General features: G+C 50.7%; 1 protein-coding gene across 2 annotated transcripts in view; it reads left to right on the top strand.

The window, feature by feature from the left end:
• Positions 1-12,364, top strand: part of FHIP1A (FHF complex subunit HOOK interacting protein 1A) — a 263,508-nt gene extending 251,144 nt beyond the window's left edge. Inside the window, exons 11-13 of one of the 2 annotated variants that reach the window (XM_024764045.1) lie at positions 4,514-4,692; positions 4,949-5,087; positions 10,891-12,364. In XM_024764045.1, the coding sequence (XP_024619813.1) occupies positions 4,514-4,692; positions 4,949-5,087; positions 10,891-11,150 (578 nt within the window). In that variant the 3' untranslated portion in view covers positions 11,151-12,364. Of the gene's footprint in view, positions 1-4,513; positions 4,693-4,948; positions 5,134-10,890 lie in introns of both variants that reach the window. The other variant, XM_024764044.1, reaches the window with a different exon arrangement.
• Positions 12,365-12,587: the final 223 nt, after the last annotated feature.

Genomic DNA, 12,587 nt, shown 5'->3' with positions numbered 1-12,587 from the left:
TGTTCTCCAAGACATCAGGACTACCCACTGCTAATGAAGATTGTTCTTTAGAATGCCAGCCTATACAAGGGGCTTCATCCCTGGGCAATATGCAAATTGAGGACATAAAGTATAGCTTAGGGCAAAAAAAAAAAAAACTAATACACCACCTATAAAATAACATCAATATTTTGAATATGATACACCTGAACACCGCCAAAACATAACCTGAGATTTGGGTACGTATAGGTAATTTTAACTAAAACGTTGCCTGTTTCCTCCTTTGAAGCTTGTACACAGCTTCAGGAAATGTCGTTTCTCTTTCCACGTTTGTGAACTTTGTAGTGTCTAAACTTCTGAGTTCTGCAGCATTTGCTTAACTTCCCTCTCTCCATGGAATCCTGATTTCCACTGAAATGAATTTGCTTCTCAGCAAAATCAAAGCATTGCATTTCATTTATCTAATTAATTTTATTTATTCATGAAGTCAGCAATCTTTTATTGATCCCCTAATAGTTGGCAGGTTCTGTGCTAGGTACTAAGGACACAAAAATGAAGGGATTTGTAGACTTTCAGAAGAGACGTCAATAAAGAACTATACTCTCTTAGTGAGAAATGTGTTAGTCATTGTATCCAAATCCTGTGGGAGCCCTGTGTGGGGAGTGGGAAAGGCTTCTATGGGAGCCCTGTGTGGGGAGTGGGAAAGGCTTCTATGGGAGCCCTGTGTGGGGAGTGGGAAAGGCTTCACAGAGGAGGGGCACAGTGAACAGAAGCTTCTGGGTAAAAGGAGCTGAGAATGACAGTCCAGGCAGAGGAAACAACAGGCAAGGAAAAGGAGCCTGACAGCACATGGGGGTGACAAGGCATGGGTCCTGGGGGGTAGAGAGGAATCCACAAAATTGGTTGATGCCGGCCCAGGAGGGCCTTTGGTCCACGCTGAGGAATGGGGGCCTTGTGCTCCTGGCACTGAAGATGCCCTGGAATTATCAGAGTTGGCAAATGATGTGACCAGATCCGTGTTTGGAAAGGCCAGCCTTGGAGAGTGGGGAGAGAGCACTGGAGTGAGGAGAGGTTGGTGCCAGGAAGATCAAAGTAAGAGACTTGTCATCATATCAGGATTTGAAATGCACCAGTAATAATGTTTCTAGGAACATTTTCACAGCTGTGCTCACACGGATGTGCTGAGATGTGTACACAAAGATGTTCATTGCAGCGTTGTTTATAATAGAAAGAGACTAGAAATAACCTATATGTCCACCAGTAGGGGACTGTGTTGCTAATGCAACACCCATGGCAACCAAATACCTTGTGAATGAATGAGACAGTTCTGTGTGCTGATGTGGGACGGTCTCTGGGAGCTGTTGTGCAGTGGAAAAGCAAGGGGCTGAACGGTGTGTAGACAGTGTTGTCATTTTATCATTTGTTTTAAAAAAAATACCAGGAGATACACACACACACACACACACACACACACACACACACACACACACACACACACACACACACACCCTGGGAGGCAGGATAGTGTGTCAGTTAAGAGTCCTGGCACTGGAAACAGATGGTCTGAATTAAAATTGTGACTCCATTTACTAACTGTGTACTTGGCATTCTGGTCATCTTTAAATGTGGATAAATAATAAGCACACTTTGTAGGGTTGTTGTGAATATTTAAGTTGATACTTTAAGAGTGCTTAGAACACTGCCTGGCACATAATAAGTGATTAATAAATGTTCTGAATGATAATTCAGTTATTAGTACTTATTACGTATGTGAAACATTTCTGGAAGAATACACTTGGATCTGTTAACATGGGTTGCCTCCAGGGAGGAGGCCTGTTCTTTATATTCCTATGCTGCTTGAAGCAGAGAAATTTTAAATCATTTTAGTCTTTATTAAAATAGAAAAACCGTTGCTGAAGTCCAGACAAGAAATGAGGTGTCTCTGGCGTCAGGCAGAGAGGAGGTGGCGGTCCACGTTTGGGAGATGTTCCAGTGTGGACTCCGCAGAGCTGAGGTGCAGGGTGATGGCAGCTCCCCTTGGAGTCTGGGAGCTGGGGTGGGGGGCCACTGAGGCAGGGAAAAGAGGGCTTGAGGGGAGAGAAGGAAACGCCATAGTATTAGTTGTTTTGAAAATTCAGTATTTTATGGGTGCGGAATTTATCTGTCTTCCTGGATGAAAAGGGGAAAAAATACACCCGGCATCCCCCCCCCACACCTGTAGCCTTCTGAATTGTAGCTGACTTTTCTCGTTTTCAGCGGCTTGCGTTTCCCCTAGCAACTGCATTTTGCTAAGGAGGTTTTTTTAAGTGCTAGAAAGCAACTAAGAATAAAACAGGAACTTGAAAGTGTTTAATATATGTTTCTTACTGCACACGCCTAAGAAGCTGTAATTAATGTTTTTAGTGGATTATAATGACAATCTGCTGACCTTGACCTAATATTCTGTCGTTCAAGCGAGACAGCGATGACCCTGACTCTCACAGGGCGCAGGGGCAGGCTGGGTTTTTTTCTCCCTCTCAGTAGTGATGGACCGTAGACTTTCTCCCCTGCCGCTGCACCGTGCAGCTTTCGTTTTTGTAGGATGGCCAGGTGAGGCCAGCTCTAGTCTGGGCCTATGGCAGAGAAGCTGAGGGCTCCACTAAGGAGACAGGTTTTATAGGAGACTCTTTCCACCCAAGTATCACCTGATTCACCTGTCTCTACTCCTCTGGAAGGGAATAGATGCTGAGCCCCAGGGACTGCGGGGAAAGCCCGGGTCTGGGGTGGAGGAGTGAGGATAGCAGCAGCCTTCCCCTGTCTGCCTGGAAGACTAGAATTAAGAAGGGCTACCGGTGACATTTTCGAGGTTCTTGATGGAACCCCATCAAGTTGCTTTCAAAATGGGGTTCCAGTCCAGAGTTTCTGAATGTGTTTGGCAAACTCTCCCAGTTTTGTAAGCAAGGGCTCTCTATTCAAAGAATTCATTGACCTCCTGTGTCATGGAAAGTGACTCAGGAGCTCTGCCCCCGACCCCTAACGATGGGGAAGTTGGGGCTAATCTCAGCACACATAGGGAAAGTGTCTCTTCTGAGTTCCCAGGCCCCTAAGAAGACATCCTCTGTGCTTGTGGCACCGGGAATATTGCCATTATCCTGTTACTTGCAGGTGTGGTTTGCTGTTCCCATTTCTCACAGACAGCTTCTGCTTTCTTACAAAAAGGGTTTAACTCTTCCGCTAACCAAGGCATCTGAATGAAGCATCTTGTGATGAAGTATGTTTTCGTTAAACTCATATTAATGTTGGTGAAATCTTCATAAGACATGCTTATTTATCAAGGGTTATGTGCTTTTGTCATAAATATGCCATGGTTTAGTGACATCATCAATAGCTCCACTGGGGGAAATAGAAAGTTCTCATTGATTTTGTTTAATGGACCACTGTTACGGTGAAAATGGAAAACATCTTCAAGTAGTTTTAGTAATGCCAGATTTATTGCCTGGATTTTCCCTGTCTTCAGTGAACACAAACAGAAAGCATATTATTTTTCTAGTGACCCAGATTAGTCACAGCTTCTTTTTGCCTATTGTTGTTTTACAAACTGCTTTTATAGTGATAGGGATTTTCTTGTTTAAGGAACCTAGGACACACCAAACTCCAGCTCTCCAAACTGAGTCCCTTCTCTCCCTCTCATCCCCACTTCCCCCTGAAAATTAAAGCATGGCTCTAAAATTACAGCCATGCCCACCTTTACCTCTGATCTTCTCTTCTGGTTCTTCCACATTGTGACACTGACAAGACAGAGTCTTTCTCAGGTGCTTTTGGGGGACAGACAGTCCCCCGTTCACAGTGCTGCTGTTTGGTAAACATAGTTATATGTGTTTGCTATTCTTTAACGACACGAAGATTTTTTTGTTACTAAAACTTTTTTTTTTTTTTTTTTTGCGGTACACGGGCCTCTCACTGTTGTGGCCTCTCCCGTTGCAGAGCACAGGCTCCGGACGCGCAGGCTCAGCGGCCATGGCTCACGGGCCCAGCCGCTCCGCGGCATGTGGGATCTTCCCGGACCGGGGCACGAACCCGTGTCCCCTGCATCGGCAGGCGGACTCTCAACCACTGCGCCACCAGGGAAGCCCTAAAACTTTTAATGGCCTCTAATGTTTGCAGGACGCCCTCCAGCACGCAGCATCATGGGATGATAAATGCCATGTTTTTGAGCACTGACAGCCCCAGGAGATACAGAAATAGTATGAAAAGTATATTTTGATTTTAAAAATTAAATTATTGGTCATCTGGTTTTTTTAAAGGTCTGTGATAATTTTCAAAGTATTAAAACTGCTCTGGGAGTCAAAATACTAGCTACCACGCCCGTGTTTCTGTTTTCTTTTCGTGGCGGTGGTGTGTCTTGTGGTTTGGTTTTGAGGCAGGAGGCGACCTGGCCGCGTCGGCTGCACTTGTCTGAATTCGGTTTGCACCCGGTGGCCCCGGCGGCTCCTCGGTTTTCGGGACAGATGGCCCGTGTCCCCAGCCGGCCCTGAAGCCTCGTGTCCTTCCACAGGCCCGTTCATCAGCGTGGTCCTGTCCAAGCTGGAGAACATGCTGGAGAACTCGCTGCACGTGAATTTGCTGCTCATCGGCATCATCACGCAGCTGGCCAGCTACCCGCAGCCCCTCTTGCGCTCCTTCCTGCTCAACACCAACATGGTCTTCCAGCCCAGCGTGCGCTCCCTCTACCAGGTACCGCCCCGCCCCGCCCCGTTCTCATTCATTTGCTCTCCTGCCCCTTCTGTTACCTGTTATGCTGGTTGTGTTGATTCGTCTAGACAAACTGCGAAGCTTTAGAAGCTTCGTTTGGCTTGACGTTTCGAGAGGGCCCTCCCCAGAACACCCAGGCGGTTAAAACCCTGCGGCGGGGCCTCTGCCTGACAGATGTCCTGATGCAGGGTGGAAGTCTGTGCTGAGGCGGTAGCGTCATTAGTGCTGCTTTTGACAGGTCCTCGCATCTGTGAAGAACAAGATTGAGCAGTTCGCCTCTGGGGAGAGAGACTTCCCGGGCCTCCTCATCCAAGCCCAGCAGTACCTGCTCTTCCGCGTGGACCTGTCCGACCCGAGCCCTGAGGCACCCACCAAAGGTCAGCCGCTCTTCCCTTTCCGCAGCTTCCCGACTTGGAATCACAGGTGCTGCCTCAGCTCCTGGACCCTAAAAGCATCTAAATAGATTTCCATTTTTAAGCAGCAGGGAAGAGCCTCCCCTGAGCGTCCTTAAACCCAAAGGAAAGTCTACCCTGCCGCACCCGGCCCGGTCCCAGTTTGGAGGGTCTCGCGGGGCATTTGCTTTCCTAACCGGGTAGTGCAGGGCAGGAGTGATGTGGGGACTGCCGCTAGAATAAATAACTTAGCTTGTGTGGGCCAGAAGGGAGCGTTATGTGCACACCCGGAGCCGTTTTTTGGCCGGTCCTACCCTAAGGAGGGCATCCGTTCTCTTTATTATGTTTCCAGATACTCTCGGGCCCCAAATGAATGTGCTTTAGGCTCTGGAAGGTAAAAACCACTCGCTTGGAGCAGTAAAGAGCAGTAAAGTTTATGCACCCCTTAGCCCTCCTGAGAGCGCCTTCCATCGGCTCAGGAGGCCTGGCCAAGTGGGCGGGGGGCGGGGGGCGGCCGCCGACCGGAGCCTGAGGACCCTGCCGGCAGCCAGGCCTGGGGACGGGGCTGCCTGGCCTCGGGTGGGCTCTGCTAGCGCAGGTTTGACGCCAGCTGTCTCCTGAGCTGTGGCCTCAGCCTTGGTGAGAGGGCAGGCCAGGGAACGGCCCACGTTGCGCTGGCTTTCGCTCACCTCCCCTGGACAAGCCAGGCTGCTTTGTGGTAGGTGAACAGTGGAGAGAGCAGGGCTCTTGGTCCGGGGCTAAAGCATGTGATCGGAAACACGATTTGGAGTGAGAGGCACAAGTGTAACTTGGGGCAGTGTTAAACCTTTGAGGGAAGCTGAAAAAACCCCAGCCCTGTGAAGGCATGACCTTGCCTCTGTGTAGCTGTTTGATCTCGGTCACTTGGCCTCACTGGGCTTCGTGCTCCTTGACTTTTTTTTTTTTTTTTGCGGTACGCGGGCCTCTCACTGTTGTGGCCTCTCCCGTTGCGGAGCACAGGCTCTGGACGCACAGGGTCAGCGGCCATGGCTCACGGGCCCAGCCGCTCCGCGGCACGTGGGATCTTCCCGCACCAGGGCACGAACCCGCGTCCCCTGCATCGGCAGGCAGACTCTCAACCACTGCGCCACCCGGGAAGCCCTTTTTTTTTTTAAATTTTATTTATTTATTTTTGGCTGCATTGGGTCTTCACTGCTGTGTGCGGACTTTCCCTAGTTGCATCGAGCGGGGGCTACCCTTCGTTGTGGTGTGCGGGCTTCTCATTCGGTGGCTTCTCTTGTCGCAGAGCACGGGCTCTAGGTGCGTGGGCTTCAGTAACTGTGGCCCGCGAGCTCAGTAGTTGTGGTGCACAGGCTTAGTTGCTCCGTGGCATGTGGGATCTTCCTGGACCAGGGCTCGAACCCGTGTCCCCTGCATTGGCAGGCGGATTCTTAACCACTGTACCACCAGGGAAGTCTCTCCTCGACTCTTAAGTGAAGGGTTTGTCTTCCATCTCTCGAGTCCTTTCTGGCTGTAGGACTCGGGGTGTGAAGGGCATTAGGACACCGCAAGGCACACTTTGAAAGAAAGGGGGGCCCTGTGTCACTGGTGAAATGAGGGGCAGCTTCTAGCCTTGGCCCTGGATGAGAGCAGGCAGGCCATCTCTGGAGGGGAGGAGCGCCCACGTCTGTGGGAAGGTGGCCTGCGGGCCCCACGTGGCCTCTCCTAGCCCCGTGGACAGTCGGCCTGTTGGCTTGTCCCTTCTGAGCAGGGGGCACGCCGTGTGACTCACCCTGCGAGAGACAGTGCCTCAGCTAGCTTTTGCGTGTTAACAGACGACCACAAAAGCTCAGGGGCTCAAGACAAAGCCATCATGTGTGCTCTTGAGTCTGTGTGGTTGCCTGGGGGATCTGCTGGCCCAGGCGGGCATGGCTGATGCTGGCGGGACTCGCTCGGGGGCTGACGTCAGTGGGCGGCTGAGCATCTGGGATGGCCCGGCTCACAGGGGTGGCTGCTGGCCGTGGTGATGGGGTCCGCGTTTCTCGTCATCCAGCAGGTTAGCCCTGGCTTGGCAGCTTCATGGCTGTAGGGTTGCAAGAGTGAGAGCCTGAGCACATGCAGTCTCTTGAGGCGCCAGCTCAGGACTCCACTGGGTCGATTCTGCTGTATTCTGTTGGCCAAACCACTGGTCAGCCCAGGTGCAGGAGTGGAGCAGACCCCCGCCTCTTGATGGGAAGAGCTGCAAGGGATTATGGCAGTTCTTGCAGTCTTCCAGACAGAAGGTGACTTGCGTCTCCCCACACTGCACTCTGGGCTTGGTCTTCACTTGTATCTTGCACTTTGTAAAGTGCTTTCCCCGACAGTTTTACTTTTCAAACAGCACTGTGCAATGGGCAAGAAAGGTGCTGTTAGCTTCATTTTCATAGAAGGAAGATGAAGTTAGAGGCCCGGGTGGTCAGCCAGGATCACTAAGCTCGGGTGCCTACACACCCTGACCGGCCTCCTTGACCTGCACGATCCAGGTGAGCATGCCTTGTGCTCTGTCGTGGCCTCACACTGATGGTGGCGGCTGCCAGATATGTGCCCAGGGGGGTCTTGTTCCCACTGCGTAAGGTGGTCAGTTAGGCAGCTGTGGGGGATGATTTCCAAGGTCTGTGACTCTCAGGGGACATTGACTTGTAGAAAGCTACTCTCAGGATCGAGGACTTCTGTTTGATGGAATTTTTCAGATTAACCTCCTAACTTCGTTCAGGTTAGCAAAGTGACACCCTGCCCTCAACTTCAAAAATCTCTCAACTCACAGAATGACAAAGGTCTCCGTCCCGTTGTACAAAGCTGAAGCCTTGCGTGTGATGTGATTGCCTATAAATGAGATGAATCTGGGAGCCCTATTCTCACCGGGACACAGAGCAATGAGTGATTAGAGTCCTGTAAGAGGCCCCACGTACTGGGGTGTCCATGTCCGTGTGCTGTGCGCCTTCTCTGATGCCGCTGACAGGGAGATGAGGGGTAACGGATTTCTCTCCTAACTTCTCAAGTCTTCCCAGTAGTATCTTGAAAACCCTTTGTTGTGGCTTTTCAGACCCAGGGCAACATTTCAGGAAACCACTCCCGGTTCTGACGTTTACTTATACTTCCCTCCTCCCTGCCTCTGCACCGGGCGCTGCAGCCGTGCCCTGGGCCCTTTTACGATGGACGCCCGCAGCCCGAGCTGCTCCGTCACGCAGGCCCTGGTGAGACCAGCCTAACGCTTCCAAAAGAAGAAGTCCGGGTGGACTTCCTGTGCTCCTGTCACATTGTCACTCTTGACTATTGGTCTCTGAGGCTCAGCTACTTGCCAGTCTTTTCATTTTCCCCTCAAACTACAGAGGTGGTATTTTCTAGTATTTAGCTGTATTCAGAGTCCTTTCACTGATCTCTAATTCTAGAAGGGGACCAGGTAGGTATTATCTCCATCTTGTGGAAAAGGAAACTGAGACGTTATATGATTAGCTAGTTGCCAGGCAGGGACCATAACTCGGGTCTCCTTGTTTTTGAGTTGAGTCTGACTCACGGAAGGGCCAGTCCCACGCTGATGGGACAGAACCACCACCAGGACTTCCCTGCTGGCCCTCCGTCTCCCTCCCTGGGCGCCCGCCTGCCTTCATTAGCGAAGACAGTGTTGATTCTTAGATTCAAGCTAGGTAAATGAGCCTAAGCGATGACGCTTTTTAAATTCATGGATCAAGCTGGATAAATGATCCACAAAAGCCCTTCTGGGGGAAAAGAGGAGTGAATTTGAAAGAGGAAGATGGGAGATGAGGAAATGAACCAGCTCCAGTAAGATCAGGTATAGGGAGGACCTGACGTTGGTCGGTCCCTTCCCTCGTTCACTCAGCAAATGATGTTTATTAGCTTCTTCTGTGGATGAGGAAGCGTGTTAGGGGCCATGAGGGACACGTCGTTTAGGGGCTCAGCTCTCAGAAACCTGGAAGTCTGGTAGAGGAGAAAGAGCATAAACAGCGACGCAAGTCTGAAGGGCACTGCAAGCCCCAGTTGGTAAATAAAATGAGTGGGAGGCTAGAGCAGGGGATCACTTCCAGGGCAGGAAATGGGAGTGGTCTGTAAAGTCAGTGACGGCTGAATTGACGGTGGTGTGATGGCTGACACTTACCAAGAGGTCCTTGTGTACATCATACCTATTGACTCACTTAATCCTTACAGCCGTGAGATTTTGACAGATGAGGACATTAAGTACAGAGAGGTAAAGCAACTTGCCTGGTGTCACTCAGCCAGTAAGTGGCAGAGTCTAAGCCTGGTGAGGTTTAGGTGTGCAGACACGGGCAAGGGAATGCCAGGTGGGGGAACCAGCACGAGCAGTGTGGCTCTGGGGCTGGTGCCCGGAGTGTCCCATCCCCTGCGGCATCAGCCCAGCTTCCTCAGTGAGCCTCGCTGGGCCCTTTGGAGAGCCGGGTGCCGCAGTGCTGGAGGGCTGGGGTGGAGATACTCAGGCGTGGTCCCCCAAGGGTGGCAGTGTGCTCAGGGAGGTCAACACTTTCGTCCTCACTCTGTTGTCAAGACATATTGTGAGTTTCTGCTGAAAGGTAGCAGCAGATTCTCAACAACTTCTCCAGTTCTTTACGGCATGAACTGTGATAAGCTTTAATCTAAAAGGATATTTGAAGCAGTAAAGCGGAAGTTTTTTTTTTTTTAACACTAACGACGATAGTAGTGAGATGTGGAAAGTACTATAAATGTCAAGAATTTTTAGTACCACAGTTAAGCGACACTCTGAGAAGAGTGTTGAAAAATGGGACTGAATTCTAAAAAGCAGCCAAAATAATGAAGAGCTTGAATATGATGATTTATAAGGAGTAATGAGTCTGTTTGAGTTGGGGGCAGAAGAAGGCATAAATAATTCCTGTCACTGTGAAGGCCGGAGAGCTTCAGGAATTAAATAGTAGAGAAAGTTGAACCATTTTAATTGGTAAAACTGACCTGATATGAAAATGCAAATCACTTGGGTATGTTGAAGTTTGGTTCATAGCATCTTAGACCTACATTTTTGAAACTGAAATCGAAACTCCTGGAAACCTTCCTTGAATGGAAGGTCCAAGCCACTTGCTGCCATGAGCTGCCCACGGTGGCAGGAAGTTCCCAGTCTGGTCTATCAGCACCCAGCTTCCTCTCCGTTATTTCCAGCCTTTAAAAGCCTTCTTCCATTCTATTCTCCACAAAGGCTGGAAGTCCTGGCCAGAAGGGGCTGGGGGTCAGCAGGGAGCCCAGGAGGCTGGAGCCTGGGCTGCGGACGGCAGGGTGTGGTGTGTGTAACCCAGGTGGCCTCCTGCAGCTCTGCCGGGTGGTCAGGGCTCAGCTGGCAAAGGGCGGACGGTCACCCCGACCCTGGGAGGCCGGGAGAACAGGTGGAGCCCCTGGACACCCCTAAATAAACGTCGCAGTGACCTGTGTCCTCACTTGGTTGACGCAGCCGCAGGACGTGCCTTTTTCCTTCTCCCCCCTCGCCAGGCCCTGGGCGGGGAGGGTTCTTGATAAACCTATATTCTTGCCACAGTTTCTACATGAAGGCCCTCCTACAGGATTTGGGATCAAACTCTCATGTCACATGCCCAGTGCTGGAGCTGATCTGGGCAGATCCGTGTGTCTCAGAGTGGTGTGAGGTGGGGACTGGGGGCCGTGTCTTGAGACTCCAGTCAGAGCAGGAGCTGAACCCGCACGAGACACTCCACTCCACACCCCCCAACACACACACTTCATTTAAGGGGTGGGCGGAAAGGGCTCTGGAGGATCACCATGGCTGTCTTCCTTCTAGTTTCAGATCCCGTTCAGGACGCCTCCAGGACAGGGAGCGGCCGGAGTTTTCTGGATGGCCCCCCACGAGTGCTTCAGCCCTTCCTGACAAACAGAGCCAAGGTGGCCGGGGTGCCCCCCAGCCTGCCCCCGCCCGTGCGGGACACCATGCTGGCGGCCGCCCTCTTCCCCGAGTTCCTGAAGGAGCTGGCTGCCTTGGCCCAGGAACACTCCATTCTCTGCTGCAAGATCCTGGGCGACTCGGATGACAGCTACTGTTAGCTTTTTCTTTTCAAATAGAGGTTCTTGTTTTTTTAAGGTTTTAGTGCGTGACTGAACGTTAAATGCAAAGCTGCTTACAGACACCTCTACTTTGAGACTTCCTGACGATACTTGATACGTGGGGAGGGGGGTTTTCTGTGTGCCTCCTCTCCCCAGCCGGATCTTCCCACCTTGTACCCCCTAGAATCTAAGTCTTGGCTCAGTTTTTCCTCCTCAGAGTTCTTGGTCCTTATTCTCCCATCCCTCAGAGTCACTCAGCTTGCAGCTTAGATCACACCCAGCGAACACCGGGAGGCAGTGATTTCTGGAGGTGTCCACCTCAGAAGGCCCTTCAACAGCACGTAAGAACGCACACCTGCCCCTGTGGCCTTCTGCGTCGTGGCTTCCGTCTTCTTATTAAGAGAAGAATAAAGATGGAGCCCTTCTTGCCTCCATCACACAAGCACACAGCATCCGTCCCTTTGTATTTTACTTCCAAGACTTGTATTCCGCCCAACACGTGTTGCCTTACAGCGCAGGCAAATCCACTGGTCTCAGCTCTCTGCCTGGGAAGTCAGATGTAGTTGGAGAGAATTTGGAATGCAGGGAAACGTTCTTGTTGCTCGAGAGCTTTCTTTGCTCAGTATATCACTACCTAAACACTGAAAATAGCCTTATTTTAGTAAGATTTGCACAAGATGAACTATGCCTATGCAAAATGTTACTTTGGCTTTTAGGACTTTGATTGGTGTGAACAAAGCGTGGTATATGCTTATGTAAGAAGACAGCCATCATTATTTTTTTAAGTGTTTTATGAAAAACAAACTGGTTCATCTGTGACACTGTCTCATAGTGGGTTTTTTTGGAGGGGTATGGTGTGGGGGAACGGATAAAAGTAAACTAAATACAATCTGTACAAACCTTGGTAATTATTATTTTAAAATCTGTTTGCTTTTTCTAATATGTTGCACTTTGTGGAGAAACAGGAACTGTACAGCCACTTAGGGAACCAGGATGTAAAGGCAAACAGGTCGCAGGGAGCCCCGCCAAGCCAAGTGCCTGCTGGGGCCTCACTCCACACAGAAACGCTGCCTTCTGAGTAATGGGGTTCATCAGGAGGCCCCACCGTGCTGTATTACTGCTTCTCTGCTCTGCAGCCTGCTCTGCCAGGTGTAATTATACTTAGAGCCATGGTCTTCCTACCGCAGACAGAGGGGCAAACACAAAATAATTGTGGGCTAAAAAAGAACGAGACAGTAAACGACTGATATGCATGGATATTAGATTCCACTCTCCTGTACTGTGGGCAGGTGAGAAGCACGTAAGCAGGGTGACCCTCACCTGTCCCCCCCCCCCCCCCCACACACACACGGTTTGGAAGGAAATTGGAAGCCCCGGGTCTCTGTTCTTTCTGTGGGCATCTTGCTGAGCCCCGGGGGTGGTCACAGGGCTGGTGGT

The sequence above is a fragment of the Neophocaena asiaeorientalis genome, unplaced genomic scaffold (assembly GCF_003031525.2).
Source record: "Neophocaena asiaeorientalis asiaeorientalis breed wild unplaced genomic scaffold, Neophocaena_asiaeorientalis_V1.1 scaffold594, whole genome shotgun sequence".
Classification (NCBI taxonomy): Eukaryota; Metazoa; Chordata; class Mammalia; order Artiodactyla; family Phocoenidae; genus Neophocaena; species Neophocaena asiaeorientalis.
The sequence above is the reverse complement of the archived record's forward strand: the minus strand, read 5'-3'. Positions and strand labels throughout refer to the sequence as shown.